This window comes from Seriola dumerili, unplaced genomic scaffold (genome assembly GCF_002260705.1).
Source record: "Seriola dumerili isolate Sdu_G_001 unplaced genomic scaffold, Sdu_1.0 BDQW01000138.1, whole genome shotgun sequence".
Lineage (NCBI taxonomy): Eukaryota > Metazoa > Chordata > Actinopteri > Carangiformes > Carangidae > Seriola > Seriola dumerili.
Window position 1 is genome coordinate 9,081,333 of NW_019174393.1, and position 21,275 is coordinate 9,102,607.

A 21,275-nucleotide genomic window follows, 5' to 3' on the forward strand; every position below is an offset into this window, starting at 1 on the left:
TTTATATTCTACACTGTCTCTGTCTTTACTCGACCTTCACCATTTCTAATAAGCATGATTTCCTCTTTTCCTTCCTCCTTCCTTACCTGCGTCTCTTCCCCCCGCTGCTGGAGGCAGGTTTCGGGGTCCTGGTGGAGACGATCTGACAGTGGACGGTGCCCAGCAGCAACATGAGCCAGATGGCTCCAAACACTTCAGTGGCCGGTATCCCATGAGGCTGAGGGATGGACACATACAGGACTGCTGCTGCCACTGTGAGACAGAGAGAAATGTCATTTGTTACAACATTATACACAGAGAAATGATTATCATTGTGAGACTTGAAACCACTAATTGATTTAAGATGGAAAGCATTTCAATCCTCACAAAGATTCAACTGGAATCAATGTTGTCCATTTTAATAAATTTGTGGTTTGGAGTCCATGTGCAGGTGTTAGCCCTTTACAGTGCATGGGTTCCCAACAGCCTTGCCCCTACATGTGATGTGAAAATAACGATGACCTTTCTATGACAGAGCTCAAAAGCTTGTGGAGACCAAAACAGAGTTAAGTTAATTCATCAACTGATGGGATGCACATGTTGCTTTGTGTCTGCTGGCTGTGTAACTAAGCAACCGTTTGCTAACATTATTACAAATTCATTAAACAAATTCATAAGATGACTATATCTCATGTTAACATTTCTGTGAGCTTTGTATTTGTGCACTCTAGTGATCAAAAATCATGTCATGGAAATTTTACCTTGCCTAAAATGTAGTATTACATCAAATAGATGGGGTGTGTGTGTGTGTGTGTGTGTGTGTGTGTGTGTGTGTGTGTGTGTGTGTGTGTGTGTGTGTGTGTGTGTGTGTGTGTGTGTGTGTGTGTGTGTGTGTGAGGGAGAGTGTTTTTATGTGGCATGTGAGGGAAGTGAGCAGGAAGGGTGGAGGGTTGGAGACAGATGAAAAATAACAAGACTGTTTTCATCAGTGCTGCAGAAAGGGCAACATGATGTAGGTGGTGGAAAACACTGGAGTGGTCTTGAAAGTGTTTGTACATTGAGTGTGTGCAGCACTAGGCAGAGCTCGGGACCGCTGCATGCTCGCAAGACATTGTGGACCGTGTGTGCGCGTTAAGTGTAATGTGTTAAGAAAAAACAGCAGATCAGGTGCACAGGAACAGCCGTTGAGCATCTTGCAAACATGTTCAGACCTGCAAACACAGGGCCGAAGATTTAAACATCCACCGAGGATGTTTAAATGTTGATGATGTAACTCGCCTCTCAAATCTACTGAACTGAAATCTAGAAATTGTAGATATAAAATAAAATAGGGCACGATTTCCTTGAAGTTTCCTCAGAGTGATGTCTGTTGCTTGTAGGCTGGGTTTGCAAGACAAACAACATATTTTGGCAGTCATCCAACACACAGTCTCACACACACACACACACACACACACACGGTCACGCACACACACATACGGTCTCACACACACACACACACACACACACACACACACACACACACACACACTTACCTTGCAGCAAATACAGTGCCAGCAGTAAGAGGAAAATGGCTCTGGAGGTGACCTGGATCCACCACCGATAGAAGAACGGGAAGAACACCACTCTGACGATGCCTTTCCTGGTCAGTGACGTCCACGGACTCTCTGGTTTGGCCTTGGCAAACGCAGAACCTAACATGCAAGAGAAAAACACACACACTTAGTTTAATGAGAAGAACTAATTAAGGAAAATGGCTCTGTGGTGAGCAGAAAACTCATCACTTAAAACATCCTGGAGTCACGCTGGAGCCGTCTTTTTTATCTTTTAATCTTTTGCTTCTTCCTTCTCTGACTCATCTTTCATCCCTTCTGTCTGTTTTTTTTTTTTTTTTTTTTTTTTTTTTTTTTTTTAATATATGCAGATCTTTCTCTACTTCCATCCATCCACATCTTTCTCGGTTGTCTCTCTTGTCTTCCTGTGTAATGAAATAACAATGAGGATAAATTTGACTGATCTGATGAATAATTCAAAGTGTGATGAATATGAGACAGATGCAGAGATGAGAGCACAGATAGAGAGCTGAGGATTAACAGTGACAAGAGGTTGGCACGGAGACACTGGCATCTCAGGTTCGTGTGTGTGTGTGTGTGTTATGTTGATACCACTGAGCAGACGATGTCGCCTGTCTGATGATTTTAGGTTTAGCAGGAAGCCTGTTTGATGTCTTATTATCTTGACAGAAAAAAAGGGTACACGCGCGCACACACACACACACACACACACACACACACACACACACACACACACACACACACTTCTCTCACCTCTAACCAAGTCCACATCTATAAGATCTGGTTTGACATGTCCTGTCTTCTTTGGCTTGTTCCTCAAGCCCTGCAGGGGGAGACAGAGAAACACAGAGTCAATGCCACACAAAGAAACTGCAAAATGACTAATATACATTCACACATACACACACATCTACAGGAACTCAACTGCAGGTGACTTCTCGTGCACTTTATGCCAATGACACACACACACACACACAGACACACACACATTCAGTGTTTGAGGCACACCGTGCGTTAAGGCTCACACAGCTACTGGCTCTATTCTCTATTTGACAGCATGTACATTTGCTCACATCTACCAGATTAATCTCGACATTTTTAGCCAAGTCTGGGAAACAGATTTCCTCAGTTTGCAGGTGTTGATGAATTAAGACGAAAAAAGAGAAATGTCCCCGAAGACCTTTCAGTTGTGGAAACCAGCTGCATCATTTCAAAGGAGTCTGTTAAAGCTCTCATTCATGGCGGTGAGGTTTACTCATGTAGCTCCCCTGTGGCACGCTGACTTCCTGTGCCAGCCAGTCACTTCCTCCTATGATGCATACACTTAATTTGAGTTTGTGTGTGTGTGTGTGTGTGTGTGTGTGTGTGTGTGTGTGTGTGTGTGAGAGTGAGCGAGAGACTGCTCCGTTAGCTTTGATGCACTGAAACTTTACCAGTTACTATAAATGATGAAATTTAGATGTGTATGACAGCCTCCGCATGACTGACGAAACGGACATTGAATACAAATGAACGTGGCTTGTACTGTGTGTGTGCGTGTACGTATTATTTTTGTCATTTTTATGACTTATTTGCAATTACTTTAATTAATAGTTGGGATCAAAATGTAGCCTGAATTTTCTGAGTTTAAATGCAGTGTGCTGATACCCTCCATTTTTCATATATTTTTTTTAAAGGTCCCATTAAAAACAGACAAGCTTACTTCCTGTGTTGTTACCTGTAGTGCCCCTGGCTCTATTGTGATCCATTCTGCTATCTAACATTAAACACTAAGCATGTGCTAATTTCTGCATACTTACATACTAAAATGAAACCCTTTCATATTTTATTCAAGTGTCAGTTTGTTTTCTATGATACATTCAACTACATAAATATTTATAAAGTTATTGAACTACCAAAAGCTGATATGTCTGATAGATTTATAGTCTGTTAACTATTAATTTAGCCATTTTCAGACTACATTATATCAGTTAATTTCTCAGCCTAGTCTTGTCTTGTGTTTCATCATTTAACATTTGAGAACTTCTTCTTCTTTAGGTAAATGAAAAAGGGGATTTTGGTGAAAAAAACAAAAAAAACATGTTTATACTTTTCAAAATAAGAAAGTATAGAAAAAAGTGTCATCTTGGTATCCACACTAGTAAATTTCAAACAATGCCCAACGGGTTTTCATGATCATTGTACTAGAGGGGAGAAATCTTGACAAGTCCTATCAAAGCTTTGAAATACTATACATTTTTAGGATGTGACTCATATTGAACAGAGGGCTGTTAAAACACACAAAGCTGCCCACTTGAATCTGACCTTCTGATGCTAATATTTACATACAGGCCCATCAAGTTTTCTGTTATCAGTCAATGTTCTGATACAGAGCCTTGATGGAAGCCCTTATCTTTAAATAACACAACCAACAGGCTAATACGCTGCATGTGTTTGGGTATGTGTGTGAGAGTGAGAGTGAGGAGAAGGACAGCGAGTGTGCATTTGTGTGTGTGTGTGTGTGTGTGTGTGTGACCGTGCAGGGCTAAAAAGAAGTCGATCAATGGCTTCCTCTTGGCAGTAGATTTACCGCAGCAGTAAAGTCCTTCATAAATTTCCCACCCTGCCACAGCTCTCTTATCTCTGTGCTATTCATAGCCTTATCTTTATAAACTAGTTTCTCTTCAAGTTATAATGCTGGCACAGAGACTGATGATTTGATGAATGATTTGGCATGAATTTCACTCATTCATTTAGTGAGTAGTGCAAACTCTCAAGAGAAAAGTGTTTAAAACAGCTATTTTTCGCTCTTTACATTCTTTACTAAAAGCTGCTTGTCATGTTGCTTTTCATTTATGCTTTGTCCGCAGTTGAACTTTTGCTACACACCTGACATGGTAGACATTTAAACATATTTTAACACCGTAATTTGAAGCAAAAACCAGGCAGGATATACTGTAGTTTCCTGTTTGCACCAGCAGGTGGCGACTGGTTCTCTTCTGCAGAATTATTCATGGCCTTGTCTCAATCTATAACTAATAAACTCACACAATAACTGTTTAATTAGTTTTTAAGAGTTGATTTCAAATTTGCTGTAAATTTTTTAAAAAAGCTAACTCACTTTTTCAGAAGCAGTAGCCAGAAAAATATTCATTTAGTCAATTTGGGTTCCTTGTTATACTTTAAAAATAGCAGCAAATAGCATAATGTAACCAAGTATGAAGTATTCTGGAAGAACAGCTAAAAGTGTTTTAACCACAATGTGAAATAAAACTGCTGTAATATAATATTTCTTGTCTTATTTGATTTTGCAACGTCAGAGATCAGAAGGGAAACAAAACCAATCGATCTGCTGCTGGACTTATTGGTCTGTGCATCTAGACATCCATTTTTTTTTTTTTTAACACTGCACATAGTTTGTCAGAAATTAAAACTCCTGCAGCTGTATTTTCACTTAAACAAAGCACAGATACCAAAATGGTCAATATAATAAGAGAGGTAGTCAACGCCTCATCTTACTGCTAAAAAAAGACGACAGACAACTGAGATCCTCGAGACCTATGAGAACGATTGGTATCTAAGTTTTTTACAGGCCCGTAAACAGTATAATTAACACTCTATAGGGGTGAGGAGTATGCGTATGTATGTGTGTGTATGTGTGTGTATGTGTAGACTTTGAGCTCATTAAAGAGAGTGTCTCTCACCTCTCTGTTTACAGAACAAGAGGTGAAGTACGGGAGAGAGGGAGGTAGAAGTAGAGGTGAGACTAAGTCGAAACCTCTTGAACCCAAAGCAACATGCTTACATGTAAACATTTTTTATATCTTCTGTCATCACGAGTAACTTAAAATAAGTAACGTTACAACTAAATGTAATCCTGCCCTAAAAACACTTGAAGAAGCCTTATGAGATCCTCCAACCTCACTTTGGGAACCCTGGATGTAAGAGAATCTCTCATAAAAACCAAGAAGGGACTGATGACGATGTCCTCTTAAAAAGGTCAAAGGTGAGGAGGCTACCATTAATCTGAACTACGAGGGATTTGCTTTGAGGCATGCACACACAGGCATGCACACACAAACAAATTGTCCCAGCAACCTCTAATATTAGGCCATAGTGATATTATGAAGCAGAGCAAAAGAGGTCAACTACTAACTATCCAATTAGTATCCAATAACTCAAGTGATGTCATTTGAGTCAGCTTCAGAAATAAAATTTAAAAAAATTAAAAAAAATCTGGAGGTGTGGAGTTACCTGCTCTTCATCTCTGCTTGAGGCTATAAGATCAAGGCTACACTAGCCATTACTAGCATAACACAGCTGAACTGTCAATGGCCAAACTCTATTATGGGTAATGTAAGAAGACTCTGCTGCTGTCCATCATGACTCAAACAGTGTTATAGAGGAGCAATGCTACATCAGTGGAGTGCTCTTCATGATCGTGGTGGTAATGAAAGACAACAACCTGAAACGGACCAGCTCATGTCAACATGACGAACGACACGCTTGTTTATCCGTCACCACAGAAACCCCTCTCTCCGGTGGCCAGGTCCAACTACTTCCTTTTTTGGTTTGAGCTGTTAACATTAAACGTCATGGTGCACAAGTTTGTACCAAAAAAAAGTGATGATGCTGTGAGAACAAGTGACTTCCTGCATCACACATCCGAAAAGACTTAAGAGGCTGATGATTTCCAACTGAATGAATGTTCCAAGAAGAAGCACATGAGAGCACATGTTGATTCATGTTGAGAAGTGGAGGCTAGGAATGTACTGTCCTACCCAGACTTGTTCCCAGAGGAACAGCACGGCACTGACTGGTCACAGAAATGCTACTAGGACCCTGATGTTTGGAAAACTGTTTTTGGTTTTTGTGAATCTTTAATCTGAGCTCACCTTCAACAGTTTTGTGTCACTTAGAGAGTCATTGTTGCATTTTTTTTCCCCCAACCCAAAGCTGTCCACACGGTGACTGGTGCCACCCTGATCACATGACTCATGCTAATCCAGCTGTGTTCACACTGCAGACAGGTCCACATCTGCCTGGTTCCCTCATTTATCTACAACTTAATAGTGGCTGCAGTTTCACTTCTTGAAAACAGAGCTACAGTGTGAACACAGAGTGGGGTTAATACAAACACCAGGATTCGACATAGCAACTGAACTGAGCGATCAAACCAACCAACCACAGTCTAGTCATCTACAGCGTGGGTGAGCACACGTGCACTGTGGGACAACAGGAGGCACGCCCTCCCTGCTGAGTACTCACCAGAGAGATAAACTGCAGAGAGGAGGAGGAGGAAGGAAGAAGGGATGGAGATGGAGGTGAAGAGAGGAGAGATGGGCAGGTGACACCCCAGCCAGGAAGGCAAGAGAGGAAAGAGTTAAAAAGAAAACACTGGAAAAAGAACTGGCGGCATGGTGAGAGGCAACGAAAACAGAATAATAAGGAAGGAGAGAGGAAGATGGAGGAGTGAAAGTCAAAGAAAGATGAGACTTTTTGAATAAGCAGAAAGACAGAAAACACAAACAGCAAAATGAACAAAAAAAAAAAAAAAGGAAAGCACACACCAAAAGTGAAGAAACAGAAATTTGAAGCAAACAAACGATGAACCAGACAAACCTTTATTTCTCTCTGCTCCACTGATTTCTCCCAAATCTGTTGATCATAGGCGCCAATCTGGAAAAATAAGAACAAAGAAAGAAAGAATTAGTGATGAAATGTAAAGAGAAGAGCTACGCTGAACAGAAACCAGGTGCAAAGTGTTGGTCTCTGTAGGCACATCATTTTTTTTTTTACTGTTTACAGGAATAATGACCTAACCACAACAAATGTTCTTTCGACACAACAAAGCTGTAGTTCCCTTAAATAACTTTCATATCACTGAGCAATGACATCAAAGAGAACAATGTTTTTCTTATGAAGGATCACATGAACTGAAAAAAAATGTAAAATATAATTATGTAATTCCACTGTTTTCTCTCCTTGAAATCAGAGTGAACTGTCAACTCCCCTTCATTTTGTTGGCTGCAGCATTAGCATTTAGCATTTTAAGACACATTAAGACATAACAACAGATTTTACAGAGTATGAAGGGTCAGATCATTATGATGAGTGTTTTGTTTGTGTGGGACTTTTCCTCTCAACTGGAGCCGTCACGATTGCGATAAACTTTTTTTTTTTTTTTTTTTTTAAAGAGCCACAATGTGGATAAATCTGATTGTTAGTCAGTAAATGCAGAATTGTTTCCCCATAAATGAACCAGAGATTCACCCTCAGACATTCATGGAAAACTCTGTTTAAACAGACTGGAGCCAAAGATGTTTCTGCGAACACAGCAGCGGGCCTTGTTCACAGAACACATGTTGACTTGTAATAGAGGGAAGTGGGTGCTATACACCCTTTAAGTAGCATGAAGGCCATAAAACCCATGGTATTCCAGACCATTTGACAATATGACATTTTCTGTATCACCTTGTTCCTCATTGGAGCTACATACTATATATGATGTTTACACCAAGTATGACTTTATGTAAGACTTTATGGCCTCACCACCTGGACGTATTCTTAAAGGCTTGTTTACCATTTCATACACATTTCCCCAAAGTTCAGTTTTTCTATTTAGTTTTTTATTTAATCTTATGAGACTAAAACGTCAGGGTCAATACAGACAGCAGTACATATTTCTTGCAATATAAGCCTGGGTTTACTGTATGTTTCAAGTTTTCTGGGCTAAAGGTTTCTTGCGCTGTGGAGCCATGTTTTTGTGAGTGTTTAGTTTATTTGGTGGGACGCACACAGATGTGAGCACGCGAGCAAACATGACTCACATCCTACCACGGGTTGCAAATTATTCCAGTGATAAATAGTTGCAGTAATATCGACTGGCAGCAAGTCTATAGACGTGTGAGCAATGCAGGATTAAAGATTTTTATTTTTATTTTTTTAAATTGACAAATGTTTTATGAAGACGGAAATGCTCCAAACACATTACAGCTCAGATGTTAAACACATGTATTTTGGTGACTAACACTGAAAGTAAACAACTCTTTTTTGTTTACAAGAAAACTTCACAGGGCACTTTTAAGCATTACTTTCTTAATTATGTTATTAATAAAAAAGCAATATTTGTCATCTTAGAACGTGTTTGAATTTCCACTAATATTTTAAACTTTTAAACAAAGTTTGGCTGCACAGGAGGAACATGTGGGGTTGAAGAGGTTAAGTACCAACCTAACCTGTAGCTAGATCACACTTCCATACAACAAACAAGGCATATATTTACAGTATGTGTCTTCTTTCACTTTCACTCTTTTTTTGGCTATAAATTGGAGTTCAAACCTGTGAAACTGGTCCAAAAAGGTCAGGTTCAACTGGAGGGTAGTTTACAAAAAAGCTCTCTGACAAGATGAACGTGTCCTAAAGCCAGTATTTATTACTGTCACACACACACACACAGAGAGGAGGGGGGTGGGTGTGACTCTGGGGAAATGCATGCAACGCCACCTGTCACTGTCACAGGGAACACCAGGATCAATAGACCTGCAGAGTGTGTGCATAAGGCTGGTGGAGTGGTTAATACATGCCTATGGAGATCTATGACAAATACAGATATGCGTTGTGTCCGCATGCGAGTAACACGACAAAGAGATGCGAGATGGACAGAAAGTAAAACAGACAATGATATACGGTGCCGTTTCCGTGGGAACAAGATATATTTGTACCTTTCCCAGACATCTGACCTGGGAACACATATACAGAAGCGCAAAACGAACACACAATCCAAGGTCAAACTGTACTAATTTCCCCCAGCTGGTTTCTTATTTCTCCTTTTTAATCCAAACAGACGGAATTAGCAGATAAAACTCAGCTCTGACTGCGAGGGAGAAAAGGGACGCTAGGAGGCTAAACTAACACAGTATGGTTGCTTTTTCAAACAGTGTGTGCGTTTCAGAGACATAAGAGGATCAGCTGATGATCTGACCTCAGCAGATCAGTGTATTCATGTGAGAGTGTGTGTGTGTGTGTGTGTGTGTGTGTGTGTGTGTGTGTGTGTGTGTGTGTGTGTGTGTGTGTGTGTGTGTGCGTGTGTGTGTCCAAGGCGTTTAGTCCGGGTTGCCCTGCAAGCTCGCCAGTGGAAACTCTGCATCTTTAATGAGAATTCATTAAACATGGATATAAAGAGAGGAAGAGAGAGGTGGAAGACATGGAAAGAACAAAATGAAGAGAGACAGAAAAAGAGTAGAAAGAAGAACTGAGGATGAAGGGAAAGTGTCTATGATGCAGGTTGAAGAGGTACTTTCTCTTTTCTTTCCTCTGTCTCCCAATCCGCAGTTTTTTGGCCAATAACATTTATTAATAATATCCCACGAACAATCTGACATGTCTGTATCAGTCTACACAACAACGTGTCTCTATATAATGAGTCCTGAGCTGAAACTAATAATCTCAGGGGAAACGCTCAGTATTTGTGCTATTACATGGTGCACACACCAGTCCTGATGATATGATGTCCCGGTGTCAAGGACCAGATACCAGCACGAGATGTGGGTCAGGCCGTGTGTCACACAGCTTTTTACTTATATTTTGAAGCGTATCGCACTTTGAACGCTTTGCTTTCCTTCTGAAATCTTTTTACTGCGGCACGCGGCTCTCACGGCATCACAATCCAGTGGGGCACGTTTTAATATTCCTCCTCCCCAGATGAAATCGAAGCAAATATCTATTTCATTGCAACATATAAAAAAAAATTAAGTAAAACATAAATATGCTAACATGGACAAGAAGTCCTGAAAGTACTCAACACAAAAAGAAAATTGAAACATCTACAACTCCATGACAAGTGGACAAACGCCACGTACGGAGGAGCCCAAGGTGATACGATCAAAAGCACCAGAGCAGCTACTTAATGGACCGTGTGATGAGAATGTTTCGTCAGAAAATAAATAGACCATCCGGCCTCCTTCTCATCAATGTTAGCAACTTTGTCAACGACTACTAACAACAACTAACTTGAAAACTCAGAAACTTTTCTATTTTTCTTTTTTTTTTTTAAATCACCTATACACCACAATATTTGTTTAGTTATTGTTTGAGACAGGAATTAAAGTTATTGGCTCAGTGACAATTTTGTTGGAATTTTAGACCCAAAGTGTACTGCTTTAGTTTCTTGTCTTGACCTTAAACACTACGTTAAAAGGCACTTTAGATTACTACTCCATTTATTTTGCAAAATGAATTCTAATTCTGTGACATATTGACAAGAGACAAGTGTGGAGAACCACCAGAGGAGAACAACTGTCCTATTCGAAACGCTGGAAAACATTAAATCTGACGTCTGACTGATTTACTGTGTGACATTTGGGCTGACAGCTAATTTTCCACATCACTCAACCTATTAAAATATAGACACCCACACACAGATTGGAGAGGATATTGAGTACATGTGGAGGGCAGCCAGAGGGCAAACATGACCAGAGCAGAGCGATAAAGGAGGAAAGGGTACAGACAAGAAGGAAGGTGGGGATGGAAAGAGGAGTAATTCTCTCACACACACACACACACACACACACACACACACACACCCCTTGTTACATCACTGAATAGTGAGGTAACTGAGATCTGGCGGAGTGGAATTAACGGCACTGTAAATCCTCTTATCTCTCACACACTCTCATCCTTACTCCACTATCCGTTTGATCGTCTCCTCTCAAAATAAATTAGTTCTTAGGCAACAAAACACTTACATTCCTCTTGCCTCCCAACTACCATAATTCCTTGTCTTTAAATGAAAATAAATAAATAAATAAATAAAAGCCTCAAAACTAATAAAAGATTTCTTTAGTAGTTGCCAGGGGTTAAATATTCTTGGTCTAGGTCGAATGACAAATGAATCCTCAATGATTTTACTAAGAAAAATCACAGACTTCAGCGATTTGACAGGCAAATCAAGAGCTGAGAGTGCACCAGAAGGGAAGATGATGAGGCCAAGTGTGCCGCTGCGGCAGTGCTGGGGGTCACCATGGCGACGGATGGAGGGACGTTCCAGGCAGAGAGAGGGAGAGAGGGATTATGTCGGCGAAGCAACAGAGTTATATAACAACTGCCTCTGCAATGGAGGTGGGGAATTACACAGACACGCGGAGAGATGCTGGTGTACAGAGGGATGCCGGAGCGGGTTACGTGTGCATCTACAGCAGACAGACACTTGTAAGGTTAAACACATGAACACACATTATCAGCTGTGAGCAATCTACATTGTTCAACAGTGTTCGCCGTTGCCATTTATTTGTTATCTGTTGTTATAGCCAAGCTAGGCTTCAAGTGGCATCAAGTTGAAAGGGACCCAAGTATCAGACACAGGAGTGTGGTGCCTTTTCAAATACACAATATTTGCTCAGCATTGACTGGTGAATATGAATATGTGTAATGTGAAAGGTGTCATTTGTAGTGGTTTACCCCCAGACAATTATCACCAACTGTAGTTCCTATCAGCTCTACAGAGTGTTTTAGTGACTTTCAGCTCATTGTTTTGGTTTCACGTTTTGGTTTGGTTTTTGGTTGGCTCTCACCAGTCACATAGAGGAGTGCACACTGCGGAGCTCTTTTGATAAAAAAGCATTGAAAACCCAATGTATGCTAATTACCCAGAAAGAAACAGCAGTTACAAACATGTATTTAGGGGCCAGAGATCCCAATATTTCCCTAAGGAGTTGGTGGAGACCAAAACAGAGCTAAAAGAGAGTAAATATTGGACTTTATTTACCAGGTGGCCAGAAAAAAAAGCCTCAAAATGAATGTTAAAGTTGGTGTAAATGTAAACAAGGGACTGTTTGCCAACATATTCGCCAGTGTGATAATATTTTAGTGTGACAGCTTGTTTCTACTGCCCTCAAGTGGACAGTCAATATTGGTTTAGTGACGTAACAATTAGCCCATTAATCAATTAGTCAATGAAGAGAAAATGGGCAAAAATTTTGATAATCAATGAATTTTTTAAAGAATTTTCCTGCATCTCAGACAAAATGATAAATCGATTAAATACCCCACTGTACCGCAGGTCACTGGAGGAGCTAGCATGTTGAACAGTCTCTTAAATCTATTTCATGCCTCCATATTCTATAAACTATGAATTTCCAACCTGTTTGTAAACCTCAGTGCTCTCTGCTGGGATGGAAAATCCCTCACCTACTTGCAGGAATGACTTAATTACATATGTCTGTCAAGGTGTGGTCATTTCTGACACACTGATTAACCACCAGTGCAAACACACAGGGACACTAACTGCGAGTGTGCAGTGACACTTTCAGTTTTAGAGTGGTATGTTCAATGAATGGAATATTCTCAAAGAGAGCCAAGGACTGAATGGAAAAAATGAAATCAAAAGGTTTCATTTCCCATCTGAAATTCACTAGTTAATCCTGATTGGGGCTGCAACCAATGATTATTTTTATTTTCTATCAATTTTGCCATGTTTTTAATCAATCATTTTGTCCAACCAACACTCAGAACCCAAAGATATTCAGCTCAGAGTGATACACAACACGATTTTAAACTATTAACTGCTTATCAAAATGGTAGTCAGTTCACTCATCAACAAATCATTTCACCACAAATATAAAAACACTGATCATGTCCAAAAAAACATAAGAACGTGCCAACACTAATCTCTAACTAAAATCAACAATCATTTATAATTAAAGAAATCATTTTCTAGGAGAAAAAAAGAAACAGCTAAGGTGTGGTTGACCACAAAAATCCAAAACAGATTCACTGACTGAGTTAGTGAAACAACAATTAAAAGGAATTGGGGTCAGACAGCTGGTTGTGGCATGCAGATTAACCTCTGCTGTGTTTTCATGCTACCATGGCGACATACATAGAAGTGTGTGTGTAAGATCTATTCTCAGCTCAAACAGGTGTTTGTGTGAATGGGTATGACAAATGGTGAACCCTCCTTGTAGAAGCCAAAAACACAAACAGAACATTTACAATATGGTGACTTTTTTTTTCTTCTTCACTTCGGCTCTTGAATGTCACACGATAAATTGCTCAAATTTTTCACAATCCTAATTTCCAAGAGCCCAATCCTCTAATTGTTTTATTTTGTTCAACCAAGAGTCCAAACCCAAGGATATTCACATTACGTGCCGTATAAGACAAAGAAAAGCAGCAAAAAAAGAAAGCAGCAAATACTTGGTCATTTATGTGTTGTCTTCTCTAAATAAAGCCGAGTCCTGTAACAGTTCTATCATGTACACAGCTGACTTTACTGATGGAGAATATTCCCTCTGAGACTCGCCCATCCTGTAAAGTCACTAACATCCACAGATCTCGCCCACTTACCTCAGAGCAACTGTGTTGCTTACGTCTTAAATTAGGCCTTAAACTTGCCACACAAAGAAGCTATATGCTGATTTATTACAGTGTAACTTTTAAACCCAAATATATCACCAAATAGGAAGCTGGCAACCAGCTTGCCACTTGGCATCAGCAAACTCTGTGTCAGAGCTAAAAAAAGACAGAAAGTCTCTCGTGGCAGATATAGACTGCACGGCTACATGCATCTTCACTGTGATATGGGTTTGGCATGGCACTGTGGTCAGAAAAAAAAGGCCTCCACACAAACATTACAGAGTCTATTTGCAGCCTGTTTTCAGACAGCACAGTCAGAAATATATTGTGACTCATGGGGGCCACTGCCTAACGGCTGGAGAGGCTGGAGAGCTGAGGTTGTTCAGCTTCACCTGTTTGGAAATCTGGACCTTTCTCTCAAGCTCAAAATCCATCTTTCAGTTAAACACACAATATGTTAATTTTTTTGCGCTAGGGGTCTCTCAATGAAAACAATAACAAAAGACAGAGTTTGGTGACGCAGCGTGGGATCATGGGAATTGTTCTCTTCACCACCCCTGCGGTAAAAACATTGAATAAAGCAGTTTCACATTAAAAATAGTCCGTGTGACTTGTTTCTCTGATAACTTGTGATCCAGATATTCAGGAGGTTTTAACCAGGAGCCGAATTATCTGCAGAGGTCTCCTCCTCTCCAAAACAAACAGATCCGGTGATTAAATCTGGTAAAAACACTGAATAAAGCAGTTTCAAGTTAAAAATCTGTGTTTCTCCAACACTGTTTCCCCTTCATCTTTTTACAATATATAGTTATATAAACAACCAAGGGTATCATAAAAATTTCATCAAAATATATAACATAGGTCTTGTCGATTTTAGACGTTTTAATGTGGGAAGGTTACATTTTATACCTTTAACATACACTAGTTTTAAGAGTCAAATTTTATTATTACCTAGTTAGATTGACACATTTACTGTGATAAGATCTGATTGCTTTGTGTGGACGATACACTTAGTGGGCATGTATGTACATTTCTGAAATAAAAAAAAACCACAAAACTAAACAAACATATATAAATATACAAATGTTATAGCAATACCATTGAGCTGAATGTAATTTTGTTTATGGTGCTCACGGCATTAAAAAGACATTTAAAGAACAGGACATTTAAAGAACAGTCAACAGTCAGAAAGTAGTTAAAATTGTGATCACAGTGAAGTCAGAGGATAATCCAGAATAACAAGACACCTTTTCTAAATGTCATATACTGTGAGCACCACAAACTACATTTCATGACCCTCAATTGTTCTGGGATAGAAGCAGAAAGGTCAGCGGCAGCAATCTCAAAACTTCAGCAACTACAATCAAAACTGCAGAGCTAAAAATCACCAGAGGTGAGTAGGTGGTCCAACCCAGAGGGAGACCTATCCATAGTCCTCACTCTGATTCCATCACAATGAAAGCATCAACAACATAACACAATGCACCACCACTCATGTGAGCCAAGGGTACAAACACAACAACCCTTTTTTCCACCACATGAGGCCTGTTAGGAGCCACAGACTCATTTAAAAATACGCACACTTAAACTCTCTCCAGAGGGTTGTGCTTCTTTATTTGGCAGGACTTCAGGTGTTTGCTTAAAGCCAAACCTCTGAGTATCTTTCGCTCTCTCGTATTTTTAGCAAAGCCAGAGCCGAACAAGACAGACTGTGATATGAGCCTGTCTTTGCCCTTCATGGCTCGCCTATCCGCTGTGTTATTGACCAGGACCAACAGAGATAGCAGAACTGTTGGGGATAAATAAAATCTTCTCGTCCTGGTGAATTAAACTGTTCAGACAAGAAAGCCTTGGTTATGATGCGGAGAGTCTGCAAACATGATCTTCAATAGAGTATCTGTGTCATACCTCATTTACATTCAGGAATCAGAGGGGGAAAAACTCTTAACTTGTCTAAAACATACGTCAGAGTTGAAGAAGCCCTGAGGACAGTCAGACTGATGTGATCTGCTCCTTAAAAAGGGCTTCACCCGGTCATGACTCAGCGGTTGCAGTCACTGGTGTGCATCTGCCCAGACAAGCTTTTAATCCAGTTTCTTAGACTAATCTTAAAACGTAATTGAAGACTTAAGACCTTTTAAATGTTACCAGCAATTAAACTTAGGACAAATCTAAGAACCAATATAACAAAAAACAAAGCTGGGAAAAAATAGAGTAGTGTATAGAGTTTGGACCATTAATTAAAGTTTGTAACTTCTCATGAGTCAACTTCAGCGTGATCTGATTCCAGTGAAAGCTTATGTTGCCTCAATCTGCCAGGTGCCAGCAGAAGATCAGAGAGAGAGAGAGAGAGATGAAAGACAAAGATGAAGGCAGACGGATGCATAGAGAGAGGGGTTGTAGAGGAAATAATAACAGGCCGACAGACAGGGCAGAGAAGAGGGAGACGGGATCGTAAGAACAGGGAGACAGGTCTGTGAGGACAGAGAGCCGGGCAGACAGACGGAGTGTAAGCTGAGAGCTAAAAAGGGGGTGGGGGTGTGGGGGGGGGCAGCGCAGGAGTCCAACAGAGGATCTGATATCTGAGACGATGGAACAAGACGACACACAACACCAGGCTGGTTTCACACTGCGCCTAACGGCCCGGCTCTGCTGCTGCTGACAGCACTGCAGAGTTCACTGCCAAAACACTGGTGGATCAATGAGAGTCCGCACACTCAAATATCAGAACGTCTGTTGTAACACTGCATCTTCAGTTTCTCTTTTAAGGAAAGAAAATGAATGAATGCCTCAGCTCTGCCGTCCTCCGTGATCCACAGACCTACACTGATAAAATCAAACAGTGAACACATATCATCTTGTTGCAGCTATATTGAAGAGTATGTGCTGGACAGTAAGTAACAGGAAGCAGCTACTGTGAAATGCAAAAGATACATTTCAGGTCATTTAGAAACAGCATTTAGTTTGTCTGCCGGAGACCACTGACTCATTTATCCTTTATTTCTGAACTGGCACATTTCCCTTTCAGTACACGTTGGTTGTAATTCTTCTTCTAAATAGGGGTTTTTTCAAATATATATTGGCTTCAAAAACCCATATTATGCAACAACAGAAACTGCAAAAACTGAATTTGTGCACAAACTCTTTTTGAACTTGTATCCACCTTCCTTTTTTTCTTGGTTGCAAGGTTTTTGAAGCAGTAGTAGTAGTAATTAGTTCATTATTCATACAGAAGATACACTCTGTAAACGTCATATTTTGCCCATTCAAGGTTTAAATACTTACTTTTGCGTAATTCTGATAGAATTTCAGGCAGATTTACTGTCACTTTTTTCCAAATGGTCCAAATTTTCCAAATTTCTTAGCACTTATGATCATTTAAAATCTGATATGACAACTGATGAAAACCATGAGATGCTGCTGAAGGCAACAGAAAGACACAGTAATTAGATTTTTTTTTTTTTTTATTTTTTTTAAAAAAAACAAAAAAAAAAAAAAATTAAATTTTACACAGTAATTAGATTTTTTTTTTTTTTTTGATTTTTTAAAAAATAAATTTGTCAAAAATTTAACTTTTTTTATGTATTTGATCTCATTTTTCTATCTGTTCTCTTTAGGCAAACCTTTTTTTTTTTATTTCTATGGCATTTAAAAGAATTTATAGGAGGTGTCTGAGGAGTCTCTTGTCTTTACGTGTTTCATATACTGACGCATCTGTACATCCATGTGTGTATATGTGTAAACACACGTGTAGCCAACTAGGCTTCAGCAACATACACTGCCTGATGAGGGCCTTCATTTTTCAGCAATGACTGACTGCTTATTAAATTCAGACTTTAACCAGCAAGGCTCTTTGGAGTGACACTTATATCCCAAAGCCTTGATGTAATGGCGAGTTAAAATACAGTAAAAGTAGAAGTTTAAGAACTGCCTTTCAATCCCTTATTATCCCTTTAAATTTCTAATTAATTGATTTTTTTTTTCAGAGAACTGCACAAATGCAAAATGAAAGAAATGTGCAAGTGTAAGAAATTAACAGCATCTTACCTTTTTCTGGTACCACACCACAGCATCTTTTACTTTGGAAGCCATTTACATTTCCCTTCTCCCCGCCTAGGGCATCTTAGACTGAAAACACAAAACACACAGCGACAGAGAGAGAGCAGTGTCAGTGACGGAGTAATGAGGTGAGAGGGAGGAGGACCGTAGTCTATATACCTAGGCAGGTAGGCAGGTGTGTCTTGACAACTGACAAAGGAGAGAGGGAGGGGAAGGCGCACACACACACTTGTACACACGTGTTTATTCTGATTTGGCATTCACTCTGCCTTTTCTAAAAACATGATACAAGACACAAACACACTATTTATATCTCTTCTTTCCGTCGTGTTGCTCCTGAATCACTCACCCCCCCCCCAATAAAGCCAGTCACTTTAACATGTTGTCTCCCTTGACACCCATCTTGTAACATAAACAAAGAGTCTTTCTATGAGCCGGTCTGTGAATAAGCTGAATCATAACCACACACACACACACACACACACACACAGGAGATAATCTGGGTACAGTTGTTCGATCCCCTGCAGTGGTTTGGGTGTGTAAGCGACTTCCTTATTATTATGTAGGATTATCAAAATGAGTACTATGTGTAGAATAGACTCTTGATGTCAAGTGCATCTGATGGCTAATAACACTTTGTAAACTGGATTGTTCTTGCTTATTCTTCTAAATACGGATTCGCAACTATTAAAAAAATGTGCAAATCAAGATGGTGGATGAAACCCGTCTCAAAAACCACAATTTTATATGGTGAATAAAAAAAATAAAAGCAGAAGAAAAATGACAACTACAATCTACAACACTCCAAAACAAAAATGTCATTACAGTGAGATCTCACATACGGTGAGATGTGGTTGAAAGATCCAAAGGAAGCTGACCTTGAGTCTACTGAAACTAGTTTCTTAGGTCAAGAATGAATTCTCTTCCTCATCTATCTTCATATCCAAAAAACATGGCATGATGCTGGTGATCTGTAGACCATTATAAATATTTAGCATCATACAGACACAAATGATGTTTTTTTTATTTTGTACTTTAGCCTGTGGACTGTTGAACTGATAAACACATTAATGTAGTCTCACACTGAGCCAAAGAGGAAAACTGGAGCACACACTTTCTTAGCAGCAGTTATTTATTAGGTAGAAGGACTACAGTGTTGACGCATTAGAATCAAATCTGTGTTTATATGTGTAACCAGGCACTGCAGGAATCTTGGCTTTATTTTTTCTTACTACAACCTGAGCTTTGTAAAAACATATCAAATCATTAGTTCAGGCATTTTTCCATCAGCCGAGAAACCTTCTATTCTCTCTACTGAAAACCTGTGCATTCATCGCTTCATGTTCTTTACTAAGGATGGGTACAAGTACTCGAGTACTCGTTGTTGACGTCATTATTCGAGTAGCGTTTCACTACTCGCGCACCTGCGCACGTGTTGTTTTTGGTGCACGTAAGTTGAACTAAGGTAGCGTTACGTGCACCATGGCAGCCGTGACTAGGGAAAGGGATGTCGGGAAAAACTTTTATTAAATTTTTTTTTTTTTTTTTTTTTTAAAGACAACAATAACATGCAGTTCAAGATATGTGGCGTTAAACTTGCATATCATGTTCTCCAACAGTCAGACAGTAGACTTGGTCAGGGAAGTCCGTGTCCGACTGGAAACACAAGCTTAACATTCCGCTTGTGTTTCCAGTCGGACACGGACCTGTGGTATTTCGTTTTTTACGGCAAAAAAATAAATACATATATATATATCATTTGCGAGTAATCGAGTACTCGTTCGTAAGGTAACGAGAGTACTCGAATATTGAAATTACTAAAAATGCCCATCCCTATTATTTACACTGGGAAAAAAGCCCTCTCATGTCTGCAGCTAATATTACATTACATGCAATAGTCAATATACTCTATATGACATCTGCTAACATTCATGACTGACCACCACCAACAGAAACCATATGTTATCTCAGTATATGGGTTGCTGATGGGATTCACATGACAGAGAGCACAGTCTACATTAGGCCTGCAGTGTGTCAGTGTTACAGTCCCTGTGTCATTACACTGGGTTGTCTTTGAAACAGGATCTTCTGGCGATGGAGGCGATGGGAGCTTGTTTGTTGTGGTTAAAAAAGTAAGAGAACAGGAAGTGATGTACTGGAGCCCTCTGTACAAGTCCGAACATCCTTGTTATTTGACACTGAGAATAACAAAAGGGAGTTATTTTGTGCTTGTTTTACTAATGTAACATTTAACAGATTTTGTTCATAGATGTGGGTATAAAAATGTCTGAAACATACTCAGTAGTAACATGAGGGCTGCGAACACTTTGTGCTGGTAAAGAATTAAACAGGAGTAGAAACATCTGAGTTAGTGCAGGTGGAAAAGGAAGACAGGGAGAAGAAGGTGTGGTTAATAAGCTGTTAAGTGAAAAAACATGGAGACTTTGCGGTTAGCCACTCTCCTTCCCTCTTCTCTTTCTGCATCTGCTCCTTCCTCCTCTCTCTTTCAGTCTCTTTTCTATTTCTCTGTTATGCAACTGCAGTGCTGTCCTGCTGTGTGAGTGGACGGGATGGAGGAGCAGATAGATGGAGATAGGTGGAGGGCAGTGGCTTCAGGCCAGGCCAGGGTCTTCATTAATTCTCCTATTTCAATTTAGCTTTTCTAATATGACATGTATTTACATTGCTTCATTTATTCTGCTTTTACCCACAAGCTTTCCACTCAATGTTGAACATTTAATTTGACAAAGCAGAGTGAAGACATCCTTCTTTGCATGTGAAGGCTTGTTTAATTTCCAGAGAATAAGATTTCTTGTTAGAAATGGTTCTCTTTAAATGAGTCAGGAGAGCCTTCAGTCATTTTATATGCAAATTCCATGGTAGATACTTCGAAATATCTTTGTGCTAACATGTGCTGCTACTTTTCAGATATTTTACCAAAATAAAGCCATGAAGATTATTTCATGAGTCACATTCAGTCTATGGCGCAGTTTGCTTTCAAAGAAGTGTATGTGAGACCGTACTACAGGACCGTTTAACAGCTCCACAGCTGATCTGCCAACGACCAAACCACAACACTGAGTGTTTGTGTGTGTGATAAAGTTGCCACTTCAAATAGAGTAGTATTGGTGTGAGAGTCTGAGTTGTCCTCGTCTTCAAAGCTGCAGTAGAGCGAGTCCAAGCTGTGTGTCAATGTGAAGAATGTGAAGCTCAAAAGCAGGAAGGAGACAAAAGTTTCTACTCGAGCCAAGTGTGAACTGTTTCTACATCACGCATAGTAGTCTGCTAATAGAGTAGTACACACACACATATACACACACACACACATAC

The 21,275-nt window shown here is 39.8% G+C and overlaps 1 protein-coding gene across 3 annotated transcripts in view; it reads right to left on the bottom strand.

The window, feature by feature from the left end:
• The window catches only part of phtf2 (putative homeodomain transcription factor 2), a 51,474-nt gene that overhangs the window by 19,405 nt on the left and 10,794 nt on the right, over positions 1–21,275 (bottom strand). For 2 of the 3 annotated variants that reach the window (XM_022749197.1, XM_022749195.1), the window contains exons 3-8: positions 17,934–18,014; positions 7,155–7,211; positions 6,801–6,812; positions 2,307–2,376; positions 1,515–1,673; positions 87–252 (exon numbers count right to left, since the gene is read on the bottom strand). In XM_022749197.1, the coding sequence (XP_022604918.1) occupies positions 87–252; positions 1,515–1,673; positions 2,307–2,376; positions 6,801–6,812; positions 7,155–7,211; positions 17,934–17,978 (509 nt within the window). In that variant the 5' untranslated portion in view covers positions 17,979–18,014. The remainder of the gene's footprint in view (positions 1–86; positions 253–1,514; positions 1,674–2,306; positions 2,377–6,800; positions 6,813–7,154; positions 7,212–17,933; positions 18,015–21,275) is intronic. The other variant, XM_022749196.1, reaches the window with a different exon arrangement.